This window comes from Condylura cristata, unplaced genomic scaffold, assembly GCF_000260355.1.
Source record: "Condylura cristata isolate star-nosed mole 26May11 unplaced genomic scaffold, ConCri1.0 scaffold00028, whole genome shotgun sequence".
In the NCBI taxonomy this organism is placed as follows: domain Eukaryota; kingdom Metazoa; phylum Chordata; class Mammalia; order Eulipotyphla; family Talpidae; genus Condylura; species Condylura cristata.
Window position 1 is genome coordinate 19,399,685 of NW_004567129.1, and position 26,182 is coordinate 19,425,866.

The 26,182-nt window shown below is 41.1% G+C and overlaps 1 protein-coding gene across 1 annotated transcript in view; it reads left to right on the forward strand.

Annotated features, from left to right (window-relative positions):
* The window catches only part of CDH11 (cadherin 11, type 2, OB-cadherin (osteoblast)), a 117,227-nt gene that overhangs the window by 67,061 nt on the left and 23,984 nt on the right, over positions 1 to 26,182 (forward strand). The window contains exons 6-11 of the mRNA XM_004690503.2: positions 1,859 to 2,026; positions 5,315 to 5,502; positions 13,144 to 13,397; positions 20,008 to 20,144; positions 21,226 to 21,359; positions 21,602 to 21,719. Coding sequence (XP_004690560.1) covers positions 1,859 to 2,026; positions 5,315 to 5,502; positions 13,144 to 13,397; positions 20,008 to 20,144; positions 21,226 to 21,359; positions 21,602 to 21,719 — 999 coding nt within the window. The remainder of the gene's footprint in view (positions 1 to 1,858; positions 2,027 to 5,314; positions 5,503 to 13,143; positions 13,398 to 20,007; positions 20,145 to 21,225; positions 21,360 to 21,601; positions 21,720 to 26,182) is intronic.

A 26,182-nucleotide genomic window follows, 5' to 3' on the forward strand; every position in this document is an offset into this window, starting at 1 on the left:
GCAGACCTCTCCTGACCCGCCCGCTGCTCCCCTCAGCAGTGTACTTCGTTGATCTGCCTGTTCTGTTCTCCACTCTGTCTCTGGTGAAGCCTCTCACCACCCTTGAGCCTCTGGCCTGTACCCCAGTTCTGTATGTACAAATAAATAAATTTAAAATAAAATAAAATAAAATAAAATAAAATAAAATAAAAGGTGTATCTTAAAATTGCATCTTAAAACTCAACTGTGGATCCAAATTAAGAGGTCATAGAGCTTGAAGGCTGATGTTAAAAGCAGCATCTCTCAAAGCTTTGCAGTGCACTGGACAGGTGGTGGAAGCAGGTGTGAATATTCAGGGGTGCTCGGGAGACAGCACGTCCCCAGTCTTCCCTGAGCTCATACATTCCCAGTGGGGATTCACAGCCACAAAGAAAACAAGTCGCAAACCAGAGGGGTAACAGATGCAATAGCCGATCGAAACCCAGATGTTTCATTTCATTTATCACAAATATGATTCGCTGAAATCCCATAAAGTTGCTATTTCATAGAACCTTATCACAAAACAACTTTTTTTCCTACAATATAACCCATCTCTTAAAGATGTTTGTAAATAATCCCCAACACTGTAATAATTAAATGTTATCGATTTTTTAGACAACCCGCCAATCAGACATTCTGATCATTGATAAGCTGTATATAATTTCTAGTTACCTAGGTTATCATTTATTTGTATCTATTTTGCTTCAGAATGCAAGTTATGGATCCGCTTGCTCTGATTTCATCAAAAGTGTTTGCCATTGGGTTTATCCAGATTAACTAAAGATAAATAATGGGACTTTACCTCAACTTTTAAGATGTTCAAACTGGTGAAATTGCAACCTTCTATCTCAGATTTAGGAATCACTGATTTAAACCCACAAAGGTCTTTAACAGAAAAAAAAAAAAAAGGCCCAGTTGAGTTCAAGGGTATTGGTGAGAAACACATAAACATAGAGAGGAAGAGAAAAGCAAAGGTTTAAGGTCCCCACTGTTTTTCTTTATGTTTCCAATGTAAATGTTACCATATCAATGGAAAGCAAAAGCTTGTGCATGTTTACAAGATTTTTTAAAATATATATATGTGTGTATATATATATACATATATATATATTGTTTGTTTGGTATAGAAAAACTGGGGTGATAGGAGAGTTCTGCTGCGCCCTGTGGGTTACCTCCCTGGCTGGGGCACGAACTCAGGCCCTTGAGTTGGACAATTGGGCAGTAACAATGAAATTAACCCCTAGGCCACTAGGGAAGCCCTGTTTGCAAGAGATTCAAATGAACATGGTTTTCATACAAATCGCATGCCAATATTTATGGATCGTGTAGCGTTCAATCATAAATTTTATTAATGTGGTTAGGTGAAATTAGATAATTGTGTGTATGGTGGATCCACTCGGTTTATTCTTGAGAATTTAGAATATCAACATATGCATGAAATATAGGTCTCTTACTACTTTTAACTTAATGTGAACCATAGGAATGTTTCCAAGAACCACATGAAGAGATTGACTTCTAAAAGGCTTTGCCTACTGTCCACAAGCATGGGTTCAGTCATGGACACCCTCAAATACCAAGGTCTTCAGTTCCTTAAGGGTGTTATCCGAGGATAATGAGGCTACTTTAATTTCAGAGCAATATTTAAAATAGATACAATTGGAATGCGGTAGTAGTGATTTGCTGCATGGATGGTCCAGGGATAGCTGCTTTGAAATTAATTATGTTGAAGTGGCTCAAGGCAGGTGCTATCGTATTCATTTTTGCTTTGCGAGTGTCTCAAACCTGTTTTGTTTTGTTTTTTAATAAATGAGTATGTGTGATTTCCTGTTCACCTGCCCAGGTATCATCAGAACAGCCCTTCCCAACATGGACAGGGAAGCCAAGGAGGAGTACCACGTGGTGATCCAGGCCAAGGACATGGGAGGGCACATGGGTGGACTCTCAGGGACAACCAAAGTGACGATCACACTGACCGATGTCAATGACAATCCACCAAAGTTTCCACAGAGTAAGTAGGTGGGCTTGGCTTTCACTTTTCACTGGTGCCACGATCAGCTCTGTCTTCTCTAACCCAACTTTCAAGAGTAAATGTAGAAAAGTAGAGATTTTTATATCCATCGGCAACTTATGAGAACCAAGGCAAATAACACTCACAGGAGCTGAAGGTGGAGTAGAGCTAGTAGGAGAAAGGATATGTAAAAATTTCTATGTTGTTAGAACCAGAACATATATTTTGTGGCAGTTAGCTAGATCCCAGTGATGCTATCTAGGAATAAATTAACATTTCTCTGCCTCAGTGTTCTCATTTCTAACCTGTTTATAATAGTACACCTGAATCAGTTATCAACTTTGTAACAAACTTTCACAAACCTTGTGGTTTAAAACAACAATGTGTTTTTAGTTTAGTCATGAGCCTACACTTTGGGCAAAACAGCTCATTTCCATTTCCTTTGCACCGAGGGTAGACAGCTTGATAGGGACTGAGGGATGCAATTTCAATATGGCGCACTGGTGCTGACTGCTGGGTCCTCTCTGTGGGGGGGCTCTTCACAGAGGCGCCTGCATAAGTTCTGAAGTCAGGAGTCCCAGGAACAACAAGCAGAAACTGTACTGCCTAAGGAAACCACATAGCAACTTTTCCACCACTGTCACAAGACTGTCCAAACCTAAGTGAACTTCTGATAGACCCACGTTTCAGTGGAAGCCACACCAAATCGCACTGCAGGGAAAATGTGTGGGATGAAAAGTATCATTTTGGCCATTTTGGGAAAATGCCATCTTCTATTGGACTTAATTAATGGGATGCCATTAGACTTTAATGAGCCATTGTAAGTTCTTAGTGACACGAGATAAGTTGTCAACAAATGTTAGCCTTTACTATGTGCAGGATTATGGTCCTTCTATAAAACTCATAGGGTTGCTGAAGGAAGTAAAAGAAAAAAAAAAGATCTTGGATGGTTGTTATCAATAATCATAATCACAACTACTGTCATTTAATGAATCATCACTCCTGTTACAGATCTCTATAAGAGCTTAATTTTGCAGATAAAACTGGGTTCCATGAAAGGCGTAACAAGTGGCCCCAAGAATGTTGCAAAGCCAGCATTTGAATGCAAATATGTATGTGTACGTACAGACACATGCAGTGATGCTGGTGGTGCTGCTGGTACTGGTCACTCATCATGAAAGTCCCTTCTCCATTAAATTTGGGGAGTAGGGCCCTCCCTGGTGGCACGATGAATTAAAGCACAACCCTATGAAGCTATCCACTGCTACTGCAGCATGACCAGGGAGGTGATCATTTGGTACAGCAAACCTCTCCTGACCTGCCCATTGCTCCCATCAGCAGTGTATTTCAGTAGATCCACCTGTTCTGCTCCCCACTCTGTTTCTGGTGAAGCCTCTCAATCACAGAACCTCTGGCCTTTACCCCAGCTCTTGTGTGCATAAATAAATAAGTCTTTAAAAAATATTTGGAGAGTAGCTGGTAGAGCTTATGAGTTTATTGCCAGAGAAACAGAACTTTTTGAAAATGAGGGAATAAAGAAGCAAACTATTATGGCCTGAGAAAGGAATTATGGTCACTTTAAGTAACCCAAAGGCAGCAAGCAATGCAAAGAGGACGTAGGTAGAGGATTGAAAGGAAACATCCAGTTTTCACAGGGTACCCCCAAAGGAGATAAAGAAAAACTGCTCTACCTAGTGAGGCACAGGGTTTAGTATCCCCAATAAGCTTAAGACTCATATAGTACTTTAAAAAACGGCATGCTTCATTATCTACACTGTAAAATGTTCTGCTGTGCCAGAAGGAAAAGGCCAAGCAGAATTACTATCAGACAGCCATTAGTGCCCTCACTCACACATATCCTATAGTGAAGTTACATCACCACTATGCAGACACCAGTTCCGTAGCCATGAACTTGAATGACATTTAGAGAAAACCACCTCAGAGCAGCTTTATCTAAAACTCCATTTAAATGGATAATTATCTGGCGAGTCCTACCTCCCAACTGTCCTTCAGTATGGATGATATGGTGTAATTAAAGTGACGATAGGTCCAACTGAAAGTATCGGAAGCCAAATAATATTGATAAATAAAGACTGAAAATAGAAACTGGTAAAACCTGCATCAGGGGACTAAAAGAGATGAAGTAACTTGCTGAAGACAATCAGCCTGGGAGGCAAGGACTCCACCCTTTATGTGTCCACATTGTTTCACACAGAATATTCTGAAAATGTGAACATGCTAATCAGATCATGTCCAATCTCACTTTACTACTGAAACCATTCTAGGCTTTCCACTAAATCTTTTTCTTCTTCACCCAGCTGGACTTTCTCTCTCTCGCTCACTCTCACTCTTTCTCTTTGTCCTTTTCAAACATATAGTTAACACAAGTTTGCACATTCACACACACTCATACTCCTGTCCATGCCAAAGATGCTTCTCACACATTCCTGTACACACATGTACACAGACTCATACCACACCACAACACACGCTCGGGCACCCATTCTGACACAGAACATCACACACACTCACACACTTGCTATGTCCTCACCCTCTACTTCTTACTCTAATGCATTTTTCTTCTTTGCGGCAGTGACATCAGAGTGTGTATACATTTGGGGTCTTTTTCTTTAGTGTTCTTCATTAAGAGAGGACTGTAGATGGTTTCATTTACCAATGAGTCTCCAGGGGCTAGGACAGGACTTGTTCTATATTAGGGTGCCCATAACTATGAAGTAAATATTTACAAAAGAGCCATATTGAGGGAAACCTTTCTGTTAAGGCTGTCCTTGTCTGACTGAAGAAGTAAAGTAAAAAGAATCAAATATAGAGTGAAAAGGTCCTTGAAGGATAAAATTTGTGTTTAATTTTAAAATAAATATGGAGATGTGGAAGGCTTTTATTCTGGCCACTGGTAGTGCCATCTGTGAGCCTTAGAATTAATGCATGGGCTATCCCAAAGACCTGAAAGTTTTGGCTATTTGAATGTCCTCTATCATTCCCTGATGGGAAATGTAACTGAACCCTGATTTCCTTTGTAACCCTTGGGAGGTGTCCCTACCGTATCACCCTGGGCCCCAATATTGTTGCATCCTCTTTTGGAGAATGCATTTCTTTATAGGCAGGTCACATGGGGTCTTCCCCCATCCATTCACTTATTTCAAGTTTTCTATCGATAGAAAGTTCCATTTCAAACCCTTTGAGAAATTTATTGGGATTCAGTGAAATCTCAAGTCATACAGCTGCCAAATAGAAGAGAAAATAAAATTAGATGTCTCCTTCTTGCAGGCGTATACCAGATGTCTGTGTCAGAAGCAGCTGTCCCTGGGGAGGAAGTAGGAAGAGTGAAGGCTAAAGACCCAGACATTGGAGAAAACGGTCTAGTCACCTACAATATTGTTGATGGAGATGGTATGGAGCTCTTTGAAATCACAACGGACTATGAAACACAGGAGGGCGTGGTGAAGCTGAAAAAGGTGAGTTAGGGTGAGGAATCAGACTGTCAGTACAGCCTGCTCCCAGGGCAGTGTGGAGCCAAAAAAAGGAGTAGAAAGCTAAGAAGTGAGACACAGTGGGTGGAAAGTCCACAGGGATTACAAAGGAGATGAAAACATGCACAGAATGAAGAATGATGTAATACACACACACACACACACATATACACATATGTGTGTATATGTTTTAATGTATATATATATATATATTTATATATACATGTATATGTTATGTGTGTGTGTTAAAAATGAGAATATGGTAAGGATATAGAAGATTAAGGAAAATGCAAAAAAAAAAATCAGACAACTATAAATCAGAGACATTCTGCAGGGGAGGGGAAGAAGAGGGATCAGAATGAGGGTGGGGAGGGCACAAGGGACTATGGAGTTGGTGCAGGGGTGAATTGGTAGGGATTCCAAGCAGAATCCACCGCTTAGAGAAGAGAAAGCATACATTGTACAAAAATGAACAATGTTGTAAAATGTATATATAAATAAATAATGTGTGTGTACAAACATACATATATATACATGCATACAATATACATACATACATACATATATATTATATACATACATATATATTATATACATAAATATACACACACACACATCCACACATATGTTTGTGTATGTGTATATATATATAAAAGAAATGAGAATATGGGCCACTGGCTTTGCTGTGGAACTCAGCTCCAGGGAGATAACAACTGTTGTCTGAAGGAGGTGACAAAAGGGGGTGAGGACGCCTACCTAAGATTGCCAGTGAGTTCTTGTGTGATTTGACACCATCTTTTTGTGGAAGGGACGATAGTAAGCTAAATCTAGATGTGGGAAAAACAGCCCAATCATGCATGGAATTCACCATTAGCACTACCAAGCTCAATCTGTTCTTCTAGGCTGTTGAGAATGCTTCCTGCCGCAACCATCCACAATCCACGTTGTTGGCCTGCCATGAAACTCGAACCAAACTGTGCTTAATTTGCTCTCAAAATGGAATCTGAGAAACAGTAACATTGTACCTTTCTCCATAGTTAGACTGCAGCTATGAAAAGAAAGAAAGAAAAAGTACATATAGGTCCTTGGGATTAATATACTACCAATAGTTTATTGTTTTTCCTTAAAATCTAACATTTACTCAATACGAACTATTGGTGAGTCAAAGCCTGAGCCTTTTACAAATATTCATTTATTTTAACCAAAAGAAAAAAAACAGCATATAAAGTGGACAGCAGTATCTCAAGAGGCAGTGGTTCCTTACTTTATGAGGAAAATGGAGCAGAGAGAGACAAAAATAATCTGAGTTGTAGCCACACAGCCAATAATTCACAGACATGGAATTCATACCTAGCCTGCTCAGGAACAGCTTTCCTTTCAAGACACTGTAGAATCTGATAAACCAGAAAGGGATTATAAAGGACATGTAGAGAGGATTCACTTTAAAAAAAAAAAAAAAGATTTCTTTATTTATGCATACAGAACTGGGGTACAGGCCAGAGGTGCAGGGGCAGTGAGAGGCTTCATCAGAGACAGAGTGGGGGGCAGAACAGGCAGATAGATGAAGTACACTGCTGAGGGGAGCAGCGGGGAGACAGGAGAGGTCTGCCGCGCCATGTGGGTCAGCTCCGGGGGTGCTGGCTGGATCAAACTCAGCTGTAGTGGCTGTGGCTCACTTCACAGTGCTGTGTTTTTACCCCCTGCACCACCAGGGAAGGCCAGAGGGGACTCACTTTCAACTGAAGAAAGTTATAGTATATTCTAAAACTATTTCCTACCCTCAAGACTTAACACTTAAGAAATCAACACCTCTCCATCATCAAAGTGTTTGGAGCATGAAATCTGAATTGGATGATGGGATTACCTTGGTTTTAATCAAGCATTCATTTTCAACTTGGTTTTGTAGCATGAATATTAAGTTCCTTGGCCTGATGGAAAAGATTGGGCTGCAACCCTGATAAAAAATTAATGCAAAAAATCAATAAAGAGGCCAGTTTGGAGAGGAGACAAGGATGGGTTAGGGGGAAGATTGCTGGGAGGAATTTTTCAGTAAGAGGCATAAGGAGAGAAGTGTTCTGGAAGCTGATTTTAATTTTGCCACATTTGAAAGCATTGGGCTTAGGAGAAGTGTGACGGGACATAGAAAAGAGAAAAGTTGAAAAGGTGGGTTACTGTCTTTTTTTTTTTAATATTTATTTATGCATACAGAACTGGGAGATAGGTCAGAGGTGCAGAGGTGGTGATAGAATCACCAGAGATAGAGCAGGGAGCAGAACAGGCAGATAGATGAAGTACACTGCTGAGGGGAGCAGCGGGCGGGTCAGAAGAGGTCTGCTGTGCCATGTGGGTCACCTCCGGGGCCAGGATCCAACTCATGCTGAAGTGGCTTTAGCTTGTTAGTGCTGTGCTTCAACCCGCTGCACCACCAGGGAGGGCCCTGGAGTGAACTGTCTTAAAAGGATCTGCAAGTTAGGGTGAACTTTGGGTACCTGGAAAAGTCAACATTAGCATGATAAGTGCTGTGGTCAAAGAGATCTAATCAGCCACTGGGATGGAGTTTCCTCTAGAAAAGTAGCTGTGTGAATTCCGTGTGGCATAAAGCTGTCAACTTAGCTCATTAATTAGTATTACTATCCCTCTTGCTTGACATTGACATATGGGCATTGACATCAGCAATTCCTGCCTCCCATCCTTTGCTGTTCAAGTAACTGGGTAGTTGGTTATATGCTAATGTTGTCACCTGTTTGCAGTGTACTCAGGGCATAAACACACACTGTGTCTCTAAAATCCTGAAATATTTAAATCACCCCATGGAGCTCACACATCGTAAATGAGCTCTCTGCATATGATTAATTTGCACATTTTCTCCCAATTCAATGTGTTTATTCCAGGCAAAGGAATAATCTTCTATAAAGCAGTGACATTTAGGTTTAAAACAGAGCTAGATGTCATTTCATTTGTCTAGGAACGTTTGCTTAAACTTATAGCACAAAGTTCCAAATGCCCACTGGGAAAAAGATTTTGAGAGGTAAATAGAACAGAATAAAGAGATGAAACCTTATGGAAGTCCTTTTCATTTTTTTATTGGTTAATCATTCAATTTTAGAAAAGGGTATGGGAAGAAAATGTCAATATTTTTGCCTCAAAAATATTTTTAATATAGTATTTTCAACTTATTTTGTGATTCACGATCCTTTTTCCCCATCAAATGTAATTGAGGTCTTATTTTTGTATCAAGCCTGCCCTTTGGAGAGATTGGACATATCTAGATGAAGAGACCAAGGCCTGATCTTGGGGAGATCACAACTTAACAGGACAGTCAAATGAAAAGACAATTAAAGTAAAATGGGTTTTCTCAACCTCAGCTCTATTCACATTTCAGAGAAGATCATCCCTTGCCATTGGGGGTGCTGATCTGAGCAGTCCATGCTTTGTAGGTTACCAACATCCTGGCCTCGTCATACCGTATGCTAGTAGACACACGCTCTATTCCATCCCACCAGTTCGGATATTAAAAAAAAAAATTTAAATGATCAGGACCTCCCTGGTGGTGCAGGGATTAAAGTCTCAGCACTATGAAGCTCTGTGCAGCCACTGCAGCCTGAGTCCGATCCCTGGCAACGAGCTGACCCACATGGTGCAGCAGACCTCTCCTGACCCATCTGCTGCTCCTCAGCAGTGTATTTTAGTCAATCTGCCTGTTCTGCTCCCCATTCTGCCTTTGGTGAATCCTCTCACATACCCCCAGTGTACCCTTGGCCCGTTCCTTCATTATTATATGCATAAATAAATAAAATAAATCTTAAAAAATGATCTGTAGACACTGCCTACTATGCCCAGGATAAGGTAGAGCCGACTGACTCCCCGCTTGAGAATCAACTGTTATTAAATATGATAAAATATAAAAATATGGGTCATGAATGACTTCTTGCGGGAGAGATTAGTGAGCTGACTTGATAAATGTACCGGGTTTGCCAGGCAGGTGAGGGAAGGCTGGGCAGGGCAAAGAGCTCCCGAGGGCTGAGATGGATGGCCACAGCACCTTTCAGAAACTGGACTTCAGTTGTGAGGGCTTTCCCAGCTATGTTGTGGAACCATTCGAAAAACAGTTGTTGGAGAAATTAAAAAGAACTGAATGCAGCAGAAGAGGTGACAGTGAAGAATCCAAGAGATGACTAGGAGATAGCCCGTCTCTTGCTGACAGCTTAAGAAAAATACACATTCTTGAGTGCTGATGTTCTAAGATGCACAGCCAGTGGTGTGCAGGTGTGTGGAGAGAGTGAGTCTGCCCTCCGGATGGGTAGGCAGTCCCTGGGATTAGCTGAAGCAGAATAAATTGAGGCTGGAGGTGGTTTGGTAGATGTGGGAAGAAAATCCCTGTGCTCTCTGCAACATCTTTCTCAAGTGGGGCTCACATTTACCATGAGGAATGTCGACGCAGCGTCTGGGCGATTGATTTTCTTTTTATTTTTTTTAATTTATTTATTTATGCATACAAGAGGGCCACAGGTGTGGGGAGGAGAGAGGATTCACTAGACACAGAGTGGGGAGCAGAACAGGCAGGTCCACTGAAATACACTGCTGAGGGGAGCAGCAGGTGGGACAGGAGAGGTCTGCTATGACATGTGGGTCAGCTCCCTGGTGGGGGATCGAACTCATGCTGCAGTGGCTGCTGACAGCTTCATCGTATTGAGACTTAACTCTTCTGCCACCAGGGAGGCCTTGAGCTATTTATTTTCAGCCAAGTAAACTTCTTGTAAAGCCCTGTGAGAGCAATATTAGAAGACATTTCACATATTCACGATCTTAGTAAAACTACTTTTATGTTTGATTCTTTCTTTACATTGTTCACATGTGTATGCATGGGGGTGTAGAACATCTAACATAGTTGCTATCACAGGGTGATTTGTTAACTTAATGTCACAACATAAACATTTTACATGCTGTTATATAATGTCCATAATCATTTTTAATGACAACATAACACCCCGTCCTATTGATGGACCGTTATTTCCTTAATAAAACCTCACAGTTGGATTTGGTGTTCCTCCTGATTTAGATATAGCCCTCTTTTATATCAACAAACATCATGCGTTTTGGACAATGTTTTCGCTTCCTGTTGAATGAACCCCTTAGGGAGAATTTTCAGAGGTGGGATTAGTAAACCAGGGGGTATTATGAGTTTTACAGCTTATGTAGTGTGTTGCCTCATTTAGCTTTATTTCAGCTACTCATTGGATGTATATAAATGTTCTCATGGGAAACTACCTTAAATCTTCATTATTTTTTGTTGTTGTTCAAAGGAGGCAGAAAGTAAATTGTAGGTAATGCTTAAATATTCTCCATCCAGCAACCCTGCTTCCCATTCAGTCAAAATGATGGGAGCATATGATCACCTGCTCTGGTAATTCTTGGCCATAAGGGAAGCAAAGATCATCTAAGAGCAATGAGACCAGCAGAGTCCTGGGGCTGTGTCCCACCTGCTGGGCTAGGAGCTGGAGGGCTGCAGAAGAGCAGCTAAGGGACCACACAGATCCATTTTGGGAAGTTGAGGAGGATTCTGTAAAGCAGTAAGACTAGGGCTGATGGCCAGAAGCCCTGATGAAATATCACGAAGTTAGGGAAGGCCATTCCAGATGAACTTCTGCAAAGATCTGGAGATTTCTGCCCAGGATTTGAAAGGATCAAACAGTAGTATGTTTGCCTAAGGACCATCAGGGCTTTTGGGTGGGGACATGACCATGAATCCTTTGACTTCTGGCTAAGCCAGTGTCAGAAGGCTCTGATCTAGGAGCATCAACAGACCAACAGGACATCTGAGATTAGAAAATATCTACCTATCCGGTAGCAGCATTATATTACAGTTTTTGTTTGTTTGTTTTTTAATTTTGTCTTGTATTGATAGAGATTTTTGAAAATTTTCAGTAGTCTCATACCTCCAGCCTGTACTGTCTGGTGCTCAGAAGCCAGCACCAGATTTCAGCTGCAGAACCCTAGATTGATGGAACAACTGAGGTCAGCTTTCACTTCAAGTGACAGGAGAGTTCCCTGACTCTGGAGAAATTTGGGTAGGATGTTAATGGAAAAGTCACAAAGATATTGAATGTGCTTAACTTTTCTGAAATGCAAATCATCCTTAGTCTGGGGTTTCCTACAAGTAGGTCTGGACTAAGTCTTTATTTATGTGTCCATTTAAGCCAAGTGTTTGACAGGCAACATCCAGCAGACACATGCTTGCCTTAAAGAACCCAATTCTGTGAACACCTTTGGTAGTTCAGCATCATCTAGAATACTAATTAGAAAATTCTGCTTCCTCCTCCTGAGGACTTTTTTTTTTTTTTTTTCCTACAATGCTGACTGATCACTATACCTCCTCTCATTAAGAACTAGGAAATGCATTCAATTAGTTTCCCTATAACTGCAGCCATTCAAATACTACTGTTCCATCTTTTCATACCCATGTAAAACTTATAATTCTTTTTTTTTAAAGTGTGCTTTTTTTACTAAATGCATACTTTTTAGAGGAAGCATTTTTCTTATTGTCCTATCTCTTGCCATAAATAGAAGGTAGACTGAAAATGAATGCAATCCCAGCAAAACCATACATTCTAACTACAGAGTGGTATCGTGGTTCCTAAAAAGGGAGATTATGAAGAACAACAGATTGGTTAAAAATTAGCTTTCTACTGAGATGTTGTCTTAGACACATTCAGAAGTAAAAAAAAAATTGGAAAAAGGATCATTGTGACAGTAAATTAATTTGATATCTTTCAACATATGGACCTACCATAAGCCATCTTTGGTCATCTTATGGGTTCCCACTGAAGGATCCCCAGCTTTAAGAAATGCTACATGTAAAAAATGAGACCGTCGGGCCCTCCCTGGTGGCGCAGCAGGTTAAAGCACAGCACTAAGAAACTAAAGCCACTTCCGTATGAGTTTGATCCCCACTTGCCCCAGAGGTGATCCACATGGCGCCGCAGACCTCTCCTGACCCGCCCGCTGCTCCCCTCAGCAGTGTACCTGGACGATCTGCCTTTTCTGCTCCCCACTGTGTCTCTGGTGAATCCTCTCACCCCCCTGCACCTCTGGCCTGTACCTCAGTTCTGTGTGCATAAATAAATAAATCTTTAAATAATAAATGAGACTGTCAGTGTGGTCAGGCAGATGTCCATATGTGTGGAAGGCTGTCATCGTTTCACAAGACAGAACTTTGGTTTTCAGCTAAAGTCCAGTGGGTATATTTATCACCAAGATTCTGAGTACTTTCTAGAACAGACTACAACACTTATTTGTGTAAAATTTTAATTCCTTTCCTTAGATGAGTATTAGTGGCTGATTTGGGCCGCCCTGGTATTATTATTATACTGAGAGAGGTTCATTTTAGATGATATGGGCCTTCTGTGTCTGTCATGCTCTTTGAACTATCCAGTTAAGTACGTCCCAAGTTTCCCCAATTGATTTGTCTGATTTTCTGACCAAATGGCTCAGGTAATTGGATATTGAGTTGACACTGATTTTCTCTCTTTGAGGAACTATTCTCTCTGCCCTATAAAACAATCTGGTCTTTCTCTCCCATTATTCTTTCAAGGAATCGGTTGTCAATCTTCTCTTCCTTCTTGCCAGCCCGTAGATTTTGAAACCAAAAGAGCATACAGCTTGAAGGTGGAAGCAGCCAATGTACACATCGACCCGAAGTTCATCAGCAATGGTCCTTTCAAGGACACGGTGACGGTCAAGATCGCAGTAGAAGATGCTGACGAGCCCCCCATGTTCTTGGCCCCAAGTTATATCCATGAAGTGCAAGAAAATGCAGCTGCTGGCACTGTAGTTGGAAGAGTACATGCCAAAGACCCTGACGCTGCCAACAGCCCGATAAGGTACAGACGGTTTAATTTAAAAGTCTGGTTGGGAAATTTTGGAGGTCATTGGTTTTTGGGAACTGTTGCAGGAAACACATCCTGCAGTTACAAAAAGGTTCCAAGATGATCAGGTTCAGTGCAAGATTAAGATCCCAAAGAGATGGGTTACTCTCCATCTCTGCTCCTGGGTTTTTGGATAGCCTTGCTCATGTGCCATCATTTCTCTCTGGAGCTGACTTCCCAGTGTGTTATAGGTGCTGTCACTGTAAGCTGGACCTGTCTGCCTCAGGGAACTGTGGGGAAGCATTAAAAAAATGATTGTGGCTCTCCCTGGTGGCGCAGCGGGTTAAAGCACAGCACTGAGAAACTAAAGCCACTTCTGCATGAGTTCGATTCCCGCCTGCCCCGGAGGTGACCACATGGTGTGGCAGACCTCTCCTGACCCGCCCACTGCTCCTCTCAGCAGTGGACTTCGTCGATCTGCCTGTTCTGCTCCCCACTCTGTCTCTGGTGAAGCCTCTCGCCACCCCTGAGTCTCGTGTATGCACAAATAAATAATCTAAAAAAAAAAAATGATTGTGAGGTTGTTACGGTATTATAAGGTATTGGACACCTCTGATGCTCTTGTTACTCTACTAGGTAGGTTTGACATATTATCTAATCAATCCCCTCAGCTTATTTTATAGTATTATGCCTTAAGTGAAGAGGAAACAGGTTTTTTCAGGGAACTGCCTTGCCAAAAGCCACAGCCAGTGAGCAGGGGGCCAGCAAAGTCACTCACTGCTCACTGTCTCACTGCTGTTCAGCACAGACAGATGTAGGGGGAGTTGATTACTAAGAATATTAAGAATATAATTTTGTGACTTAGGAAAGCAAGTTTGAACAGTGATTCAGAACTGTCTGCCCCTCTGAGTTAGTTAATGACTCACAGGCAGGTGACGAAGACCAGCAGTTCCTGAGAAAGAGGCTAAAGAGGAGACTCATGTTGCACCCTCAGTTCATTGACAGGGGGCCTCCCTGGTGGCATGGAGTTAAGTCTAAACACTATCATGCAATCACCGCTGCAGCCTGAGTTCGATCCCCCACCCAGGGAGGTGACACATATGGCATAGCAGACCTCCCCTGTCCCATCTGCTGCTCCCCTTAGCATTCTATTTTAGTCAATCTGCCTATTCTGCTTCTTGCTCTGTCCCTGGTGAATCCCCTCATCCTCTGTACCTCTGGCTTATATGCCAGCTCTTATGTGCAAAAATAAATAAATCCTTAAAAATGAAAAGGTCAAGCTTCAAGAAATAGAGTGAAGAATAGTGGTGGACTGGGGGATAGCTGGGAAAATGGATGTTGGTTACAGAGCACAACGTTCAGCAGTAAGATGAGTGAGTTCTAGCAAGCTAACACACTCCATGATAAGTGTAGTTAATAATAATGTATCATGTTCTTGAAATTTGGTAAGAGAGCCGATCAAGAGTTCAAATCACATGCACACATTACACAGTTAATAGCTACATGAGGTGATGGCTATGTTGATTAGCTGGGTCGTGGCAATCAGTACTTTGCTATACCTATATCACAGCACCATCTGCACACATTAAATATATACCAGTGTGTGTTTATCAACCACACCTCAATAAGCAGAGAGGGAAGAAGAATAAATGACTCTGAATATGAAAATTTTACTGTAGATATTAGAGTTTTTCTCCAATATCCACAGGGCAGGACAGAAGGAAGTCAGAAGTGTAAACACTCCTCCTTTGCCTTTATTAAATCCTTGAATAGGTTCTCCCTGGGTGGGTTGAGCACCACACTGGGAAGCTAAGCCAAGCCATGGCCGCTTCAGTGCTAGTTCCATCCCCACCCTGGAGGTGATCCACATGGCGCAGCAGACCTGTTCTGACCTGCCTGCTGCTCTCCTCAGCAGTGTACTTTGTCAGTCAGCTTGTCCTGCTCCCCATTCTGTCTCTGGTGAATCCTCTCACTGCCCCTGCACCTCTGGCTGGACCCATTTCTGTATGTATAAATAAATAAACCTTTAAAAAATATAAATCTTTGAACTTTGACTGTTCTGGGGGAAAAGAAGAGATTGACTCTTTATTGAGCCTTTTCTTAGCCTCAGACAACATGTGACATAATTTAATTCTCAGAGGCATGACTGTTTCAGGATCTGATAGAAGGAAAAACTGAGTGATGGTATGAAATCCTCCCTCATGTGACCAGTCAGTGCTGGAGACTGGATTTTAGTCAAGATCAGTTTTTGAATCCTTGTGAGCTTCTGCCTCTAACTAGGCAGCCATTAGCAAACAGATTTCCTGGGAAAGATCAAGTACTGTGTTTAGAGTGCAGAAGACCTTACATAGTGACCAGGGCTCATGGTAACACCTTTAAACTACTCAAAAATGTTCATGATGCAAATTTTAAATGAGCCATCATTGACCTAGAATATCAAAGTGCATTAGTAACTTTTTAGGGGAGTGATGACGTAAAGGCACGGGGGGCAGGGTTCATTTCCTCTGCACCTCACTGTCCCCAAGGAGCCACATCTGCGCTGGTTATTTGGGTCAAGCATTCCATGGCAACTGCTCTGCGCATGTAGGCAATTTCCATGTCTATAATTATCCAGAGCTACTCATTACCAGCTTTGAACCAACCCTCCTCACCCACTTGGGTCCCTGTTCCTAAAACTGCCAAACAAATAGAACACTCAAAGCTTGTTATTCATCGGGCTGCCTATCCACACTACCTACTCTCCTGATTGCTTATCTTCGCTTTGAAGGGAATTTTTGTCTTCGGACATATGGGTAAGACCTTATAATGTCACCCACACTCTTCACTACTTGGATGCCTTACAGATCTTTTTTCTTAGACTCCATAGCATTAGACACCCAATTTGGTTCACCATTAACATCCTCAAGTATTCTCTTCTGAGGAGTCTCCTCAGCAGTAACTCTTCATGCCTCAGATAAACCACAGCTACTACCTTTACTGTTTTTCGACCGCCGTTCAGGCATTGAAGGCTCCCACAAGGCTGAAGTCTCAGCCTTTTGACTTCAGCCTTTTCTCTGTCCACTCCCCTATGGAGTTCTCACCCACACGGTGATTACGCTGAGTCAGTGCTCTTGATACTCTAGATCTGGGCTGATCTTTCTCCATGATTCTAACTCTGCAATTTTTCTGCTGTCTGCTGTACATTTTCACCCACTTGCTTTTTCTTTCACTGATTCGGTTATTTAATATTTTGAGCTTGTACTTACTGTAACACACTTAAAGAACAGACTGACTGTGCCCCTGACTGTGAAACAGACAATAGACTTGAGTTTTGCTCTGTTAACATGAAAAGCAGCATAGTCCTAGGAGATTTTCAGCCTCCCTTCCTGCTAAGTTGGCTTTGGCTTGGTGTCATCTTGCATGCAGACTACCCACTCTCTGGAACTCTCCTAACCTTCAGGAAATGGAATAGAAACCATTGCACAACCTTTACATGGCAGTAGAGGCTGTTACATCGTGTAACAGCCTTATGTGCAAAGTGGTGGTGGTGGAGGAAATAGAAGACTTTTCTGAAATAGAAGACTTTTCTTCCTCTGCCACCTAGTTACCACCTACTTGGCATGACCAGACACATGGAATGCAAGAGAAGTTAAGAGTGTGAATATTCAGATATTCAGATAGCCACTGAGTCTTACTGGTATTTCTTCATCATCACTCACCCCTTAAAATCTGCATGAAGTCCAGGATTCCTCTGCCCCTTCCTTTACTCCCCTGCTCAGAGCATTTTACTACCCGAACTTATTCATCACCCTTATCCCATTTATTTGTTCCTCTGATCAAAAGCCGTCTATGCACTTTCACTGGCTATAAGATGAAGGTCACACTGCTGACTGACAGCTTCCCTGGTCTAGCCTTAGTCTGTAACAACAGCAAGAACACGTTGAAGGACAGCTATTTGTTGTAGGGCTTACACTGTCTGAGGTGCTAGCTAATGTGTCTGAAGCATCTGTGTTTTCATTCAATTCTCATAGATAATCTGAAAATTTGGTTCTATTAGTATTCCAGATGTTGAATGATAAATAAGCTGAGATTGAAAGAACTTTAGCAGCTTTTCCAGGATTATTCAGTTTATGAAGTGCGACATGAACTCATACCTAGTCCTTTACAGATCCACACCCTTAACTGCTCTTTCTTTTCAGGTCACCTAACTCTTCTATCCCCCCCTTTCACTTTCCATGTAAGGCTACTATAGAAGGGTTCATTTACTGAGCCTCTACTGACTTGTAAAGGGTGTGTGATGGGTTGTTTCCGCACTGGGGAAAGGGATTTATCTATCCATTCACGTGTTCTGTACTATGAAATGCTGCTCTAAACACATTTCTCAGAAAGAACATGGGATATCCAGGTTCTAATATTGATCCCCCCAGCAATTAGATAATAGACCAGTTACAATTCCCATTATTGGCCCTCCCTGGTGGTGCAAGGAGTTATGTTTCAACACTATAAAGCTGTCCACAGTCACTGCAGCATGAGTTCAATCCCCAGCCAGGGAGCTGACCCACATGGTGCGGCAGACCTCTCCTGACCTGTCCTCTGTTCCCCTCAGCAGTGTATTTCAGTAGATCTGCCTGTTCTGCTCCCCACTCTGTGTCTGCTGAATTCTCACACACACCTTCCCCAGACCTCTGGCCTGTACCCCAGTTCTTGGATGCATAAATACATACATACATACATACATACATAAATCTTTTTTAAAAGCCCATCATTTGTACATTGAAGAAATTAAGCCCGGAATATCCACGTATTTTAGTACCACTAACATCCTTCGGTTCTATGACCCTTGATATATGCCTTCAGGCAGATGTACTTTGTAAACTTCAGGAAATCACAGCTAAACCTCCCCAAGAGGAAAAAAACACTCAATTATGAAGCCAGGTATGCCACCTGAGTTAAAGTAACCATCTTTGCTCTTTTTTTTTTTATTTTGTAGTTAGTGTGGTAGAAGGAAAAGCAAAGGGGTTTTACAGTTGAACAGGTTCATAAAGCTAAGACTCACAACGCCCCCCTCATCGGAGGCCAGTCACATTACCTTACACCTCCATGCAGACCATGCCGCTCGCCCCAGCTCCCACCACAGCCTAAATACACTCCAATAACATTCTGGAAATCACTTTGTCTCTGTTAGAATAACACACATTTTCCACTGTGTAGGTATACCACATCTTCTTGATCCACTCATCTATTTTGGGGCACTTTTGTGGTTTCCATAGTTTACCTATGGTAAATAGTGCTGCCGTGAACAGGAGTGCAGGTGTGTTCTTTTGGCTGAAGTTTCCATCCGCAGCAACATAGATGGATCTGGAAGTTATTAGGCTCAGGACATAAGCCAGAAAGAAAAAGGAAAATATCAGATGGGCTCACTTAGAGGAGGAATACAGAGGAACTAAAGAAAGGATAAAGAAAACAAGTAATTTTAATAAATTAAAAAGAAAAATCAACAGACAGCTATAAATTGGAGACATTCTATAGGGGAGGAAGACGAAGTAGGAGCAAAACTGAGGCGGGAAGAGCACAAGGGACAGTGGTGATGGGTTAACTGGTGGTGGGAACTTCACGGGGACTACATCTGAGAGGAGAAGGTTTACGTCAAAATGAAGAATGGGGCCCTCCCTGGTGGTGCAGCGGGTTAAAGTGCAGCACTGCAAGCTGGCCATAGCTGCTTTAGTGTGAGATGGGTCCGCACCCCGAGGTGACCCACATGGCGCAGCAGACCCCTCCTGACCCACCTGCTCAGCAGTGGACTTCCTTGACCTGCCTGTTCTGTCCCCCACTCTGTCTGATGAATCCTCTCACCACCCCGGCACTTCTGGTCTGTACCCCAATTTTGCATGCATAAATAAATCCTTTAAAAAAAAAAAGGCCTGATTTAAAGAAAAAAATGATGTAAATATATATACAATTTAATAAAACAAACAAATTTTCCAGTGGAAAACTCGTCTTAACCTGCAGTGGTAAGGGGAGGGGAGAATGTCCTCTAAATGAATGTCCAATCCTGATGTGTGTATTCCATCTTGGAATTCTGAACCAAGATAACCAAGAACATCTAAAACCAAATAAATAAATTGAATACAGTTACTAAAAATATAGTTAACATTTTTCTTTCCATAAAGGGGAAGCTGATTTTTTTTTAGGATCCTAAATGATTCTTGATGATTAATTTAAATAAACTTGAAACTAATATTTCAAATATGCAAAAATCTGGCAAAGGTTTGATACATTTGTGACTTTGTGAGTAGTTTGGGAGCAAGACAAACCCACTTCCCAAATGCATTTTCATAAATATTCAGATGGCGGATGATTGTAGTAAATATGGAGAAATATGCAACATGCTATTACTCTTCTCAATCAAATATGCTAAACTGCTCTTTCATTCATTGTACTGAATAAAGTATTGCAACGTGGCAAAATGATTTCAATAAAAGATTCATGTACGAAGTTTGAAAAGTAAATTTGATTAAAAAGAAAACCTAGCTCAATCAATTCATTGAAAAAAAAAAGTGGCTTTAAATATAGCATGGAAAAAATATTCAAGTATTAAGGTCCTCAGAATATCTCAGTCTAATTGCCTCATTTACATTCTGCCTAGGTATTCGATCGATCGTCACACTGACCTCGACAGATTTTTCACTATTAATCCAGAGGATGGTTTTATTAAAACTACAAAACCTTTGGATAGAGAAGAAACTGCCTGGCTCAACATATCAGTTTTTGCAGCAGAAATTCGTAAGTATTCTCCTAAGGCTTTCAGTTCTGCTTTACCAAATATTCCTTCTGACTGTATATTCTGGGAAATGACAGACAGCTGAGGTAGAATAACATTTTTAGTCTTGAACATATTTTTCAGTCTTTAAAATTTAGTTTTGATCATTTATCTGGGGGAACATATATAGGCAGATAGAGATGTTTTCATTCTCTTACAGGGCTGGGTATTAGCAAGCTAGTGAATAGCCCTCAGCAACAAGAAGCTCATAAGCATTGCTGAAGGATTCCCCCCTTTGTCACTTAGTTTTGCTTAAACTCAAAGCAGCAGACTCTTTGCAGCCAAGATTTGTGGGTCTTCATTTACCTATAAATCAGATTTGATGATGTGGGAATATTGGGGAGGGCTTGCTTCTTCTTCTTCTTCTTTTTTTTTTTTTTTAAGATTCACCTATTTATGCATACAAGAACTGGGGCTCAGAGATGCAGGACACAGGGAGTGACAGGGTTCACCAGAGACAGAGTGGGGAGCAGAGCAGGCAGATCGATGATGTACACTGCTGAGGGGAGCAGTGGGCGAGACAGAAGAGGTCCGCTGTGCTATGTGGGTCAAGTCCCTGGCCAGGGATTGAACTCCTGGTGCTGTAGTGGCTGAGAATAGCTTCACAGGCTGAGACTTAACCCCTTGTGCCACCAAGGAGGTCCTTGGGAAGGATGGTTGACAAAGATTTCTCGATCCCACCCTCAAAGCCTCTGTATTCAGTAGATCAGGATGGGTCCTGCAAATTTTTATTTCCAACAACTTCCCAGATTGTTGCTGCTTGGGTGAGCTGGGCTCCATTATCAGCATTTAGAAATAAACTGCAGCTTCCGCATTGACACAAATGGAAAAGTTCTTACTGGTCTAATATTGGCATTTATTTCAGCACCTCCCCCATGTGCCAAACTCAGGATACTTGAAGTTACAGATGGCTTTTGTGTTGCTCACACCTTTCCCTGCCCTGCCCCAAGGGGTGCTGGAACTTGCTCTCGCTTTCTAAGAATAAACCGTAGACTAATATGGAATCCTCCTTAAGCGATGACTGCCTGAATTCTCTCCTTCCAGACAACAGGCATCAGGAAGCCAAAGTCCCAGTGGCCATCCGGGTCCTTGATGTCAACGACAATGCTCCCAAGTTTGCTGCCCCTTATGAAGGTTTCATCTGTGAGAGCGATCAGACCAAGCCACTTTCCAATCAGGTAAAGCTGCGTCCCCTTCCCTGGTTACATGCAAGGCATTTGGAAACAGTTTGGATTTGAGAGCATCACCTGGAGATACTTTCCTCTACCCCAAAAGGCTTCAGAGCCCTAGTCGAGCTCTGAAACCATGTTCTCTAATTAAAACGGAGCTTCTTAGCCAGCCAAGACTTTTTTTTTTTTTTTTAAATAAATGATGTGCCAATGTCAGCATGATTCATTTATGGGCCACCTTTCTCTTTCAGCCAATTGTTACAATTAGTGCAGATGACAAGGATGACACAGCCAATGGACCAAGATTTATCTTCAGTCTACCCCCTGAAATCATTCACAATCCAAATTTCACAGTCAGAGACAACAGAGGTTCGTACCAAGGTTCCTATGCCTTCAGAGAAGTAGAAATGAAAAATAAATGGCTTTTATATTACAGGGCACAAGTATTTTCCCTAATCCTAATAATGCCTTTCTGTTGGAGAACAAACAAGAAATAATAATGCCACCTTTATTTTGAGACTTGGGCTCATTTTCTGCATATGAATAAGTGAGTCTAATTTTATTTTACTCCTTTTTGTTGGCTTTGATATTCATGAAGCAGTGGGAAAACCAAGTGGGGAAGCTTACAGGGTCAATATGCAAACAACTTCATTTATCTTTCTTTTTTTTTAAGAGGTTGATAAACCCTTGGGGGGAAGCAATGGCTTTATGAATATTGATATCAAGCAAAGCATTAAAAGAGATTAGTTCAACTTTGCAAGGCAATGTAATCTTTCAGCTAGCCTTCCTTTCCAAGTACAGTTTTAATGCAATGTAGTTTGGCTACAGAGCTTGGTACCTAGAGGCACTGCAGAATTATTGCCTGAAGGGCAGGCACAAAGCAGAGTTTGGCCAGTGTACATACACATGGTTAAGCTTACTACCACTTCTGCTTCTGATTTTCACAATCGGGGGGTTTCCAGACTTGCAAAATATCCAACATAGTTACTTTGTTGTCTAGGCCCAAGTGGGCACAGTCCTTTGACAAAAAGGGGTGTCAGGACCAGAGTCAGAAAATAAGTTTCCTGACACCCAGGCAGCCTATTGAGTTCTGCATTCATACTGTTGACATTCCACACTGCAGGTCTGTAAAAGAAGACAGACACCATCTTTTGACGTAGGAAGAAAGGGCCCTTCTCCAGCGTGTAATGTTTTCACTGGGTGCATGCTAATTATGTTCTAGATCATAGGTTGATAAGGTTTCTTGTGACTGAGCTCAGACTTACAGGATCTCAAATTAATCTTTTAAGTATCATTACTTTCCTCGTCACTGTTAGCATTATCACCAATGTCATAAATACAGTGCAATATGTCATAAATACAGTTCCAAAGTCCCAAACACCATGTCAAAATCCTTCCTATACACTTTCATTTAATTTTCTCAATGGCACTGTAGGTAGGGATTGTTACTATTACTCCCATTTTGAACATGAGGAAGATTTGAGGGGATGGGGACTGACATACTCTAATATTATTTGTTAAGTGGATTGGAGCATTTCATGGTGGCACTTACGAATCCACTACATATCAAATGAGTGTGTGGGGTAAAACATGCAAAGAGCGAGGACAGAGACATTTCTCTCCCTAAGTTTGCTCTCTGCAGTGGTCTAGCTCTTGAGAAGCTGGATGTGAAGGAAGTTATAGGGAGAGACGTGTAGTAAAGGAGCTTTACAAACCAAGCTAATTCACTTTGTAAATGATTTATATCGTTTTGAAATTTTGAAAGCTACTTAGAGCTTTTTAGTTTTGCATTTAATCTAGGATTTTTCCCTTTGCCTATTGGCTTCCCTTGATGTGCACATGTTAGCACCTTAAGCCCCTTCAAGCAATAATTCTGCATAGCACTGAATACATGAGTAGATCTCAATTAGCAGAGCACGCACCTCTGGTGGTACATGTATATCGCATAGGGATTTCCTTTGTTAAAGGTGGATTTCTCCAAAGAAGATAGACCCCGGCATCTCACGTGTATTTAATAAGTACCTACTGAGCTGAATTGAACCAGGTGCCATAGCATTGTTTCCAAAATACCTGCATGTGTACTTCTTATTGGTGTTCATGAAAATTCCTGCCTGCACTCTGGGAAGAATATTAAGTCCAGATTATCTTCTCATCCCACCTGGATTGATAGATTGCTTTATTAGCTTAGCTATATGTCAGTTTTATGCTGAGGAAGACACTTAAAACAAAAGATGTCAGTATCCATTATCAGCTTTATGAATCATGAGTGAATGGCTCTACCTGGTTGTCAGGAATAGTGGTATGTTCTCACCTGATCTTATTCCCTAACTTCTTCTTCTATTATCTGTTGTTTCAAATATGTGTAGCCCACATTTTGTCAGTGTGTTCATATCCTCCCACAACTTGCACTTGTGGGCTCACTGGCGGGGGGGGGGGGGGCGGGGGGGCGTTCCTGCAGCATGCCTGTTTATCTCAGGACAGCCAATGAAACAGCACGTGCGTGGCTCCAGCTTCTCTTGCAGTGCCAACGTCACCTCTGTCATCTGCCTTGTCATCTTTCTTTGTCTATGTGCAGTAGCGTTTGCCTGTGGTTTACCTTCTGAAAGCATCATACTAAAATATTGTTCTCTAGGGAGTCTCTGCGTCACAGTTCTGAGGTGCCACCTGTATTTCCAAGGACGTTATTTGTATTACCATAGACGAGCCCACTTACTCTGCGATCCGCACCCCTTGCCCAATCCTATAAGAAATAATCCTATATGGAGCTACCACTTTTGCAGGGAATTGCTACATTTTCAGAAAAATGACTTTATTAACTATGGCAAACAGTTAATGAAAACTCCCATGTTTAGAGCTATTACAAAACCTTAAAGCAAATACAGTCCTATAATTATCATTTAATAGAGTTCTTTCTACTAGCTCCTAAAAGTAATTACATATTGAAGTCATCCAAAAGGAGTAATCACATTCCACATCCTATTAATAGCCTACTGAGTTACCAAATTTCTCGGCTGAGACTGTTTTCCATAGAAACATGAGATAATGGTTTCTATCATGCTGAGTAAAAGCATCAGGTTTCTTTCTCCTTGAGTGTTTACTTCCATTATGCCATGTAAATAATCAGGATTGTGTTTGCCTAAATTCGGCACATGCATCCCTTGCCTTTAGAAATAGAAGTGGGGAAGCCATCTTCATGCATACAAGCTTTTTATTTCATTTTAATCTCCCTCATTCCTACAGCCTGAGCTTCAAAGACGGCTCAGCAGGCAGAAAGAAAGTGGAAGGGCTGATGACTCTTAGACATTCAAGCCCAGCAGAGTCCTTTAAAACCAAGAATGGGGCTATTTGGGCAGGTGAGGGCTGACCCACCAGGGTTGAGGATGCATTTACTTTGGGAATATGACTGATGGCATCCCCAAAAACACAGGAAACTTGTCACAGATTAGAAAAGTGCAAAGAAGAAAAATGGCTAAGCATAGACCCTCTTCACTATCTAGCTTTTTGACCATTTATAAAACCTCAGTCATTCATACCTCAAACAGCCGTTGAGGTAGGTGTGTTGGCTATTTTTATGCCCATTTTCATGATGAGAAAGGAAAATGAAATATCACAAGTTTCAGAGACTTGCCCAAGGCCATGTTGCTAATAATTGAAATTAAACTAAAAGGTTTGAGTATTTGGAGGGTTCTGTCTGATAAAAGTAACACACTTACATTATAAAACTCATATATTTTCTAGTTAATTAAAAAAATCTGTGTTTACCATATAGTCAAATTATAACCATCTTCAGAAGAGGAGACAAAATATGAAATTAAATTCAATTTATCAATCTAGTGTTCCAGGGAAAATGGAAAATATACACAAAGAGGAACAAGCTGTGCTTAAATTTCAATTTTAGTCACAGACTTAGTAACTGCAAAATCTATTTTCAAAGATTTTTATAATTTTCTTCTGTTGCATAATTAATGTCTATCCCTTATAGGAAAATTAGAGAATACAAACAAGCAGAAGTAAAATTAAAAATAATAATAATAATAAAAAAACTGGATAGTATACTATCCAAAAATAATTTTTTTTAATATAACCCTCTAGATTTTTCTGGAGAAGATATTCTGATCTTTCAAACATGCAATCATAAAATAAATATCCACTTTTTTTGCTACCTAGTATTATTCCTACTTATTATTAATATTGTTAATAAGTTGTTATATACAGTTTCAGCAGTTAATGCTTATGTCAAGGTTTTCTTCTAAATCACTCCCTAATTTTCACTATGCTAGAAAGTGATGCCAGCTCACTATTACAATCCCTGCAGATTGTTTTCATGTAACTTTGACCCCAAGCTAAGCATGCCTTCAGACTAAAGTTTTAGACTTGAATGATGAGCTCAAAAGCTTTTGATATTTAATTGACAAAGTGCCCATCATAAATATTATAAAACCACCAGTAAAATTGGTGCAGTCCTGTTTCCTCCTTTCTGCGAGCCAACCCTAGACATTCTTTTCAAATCATTGACAAGCAGAGCAGTGAAATGTACTCACATCTTCATATGGCAATTCCCCTCATTGCTAATAAAACTAAGAGATTTGTTTTTATTAGTGTTCCATTTCTTTCTCATTTTTTGCTTTGTGAATTACTCTTCATGTCTTTTTCCTGGTTTTTGAATTGTCCTCCCAGCAGTTTGCAAACGATTTGTACAATTTTCTTCATCTTTTAGTGTTGCTAAGCTTTGATCCACCATCTGTGCTACATAGCCTTCTCCAACACGTCAGTGTCCTTTCAGTTCTGACTATGTGTGTTCTTGCTGTTAGTTTTTTTTTTTTTTTTTTTTT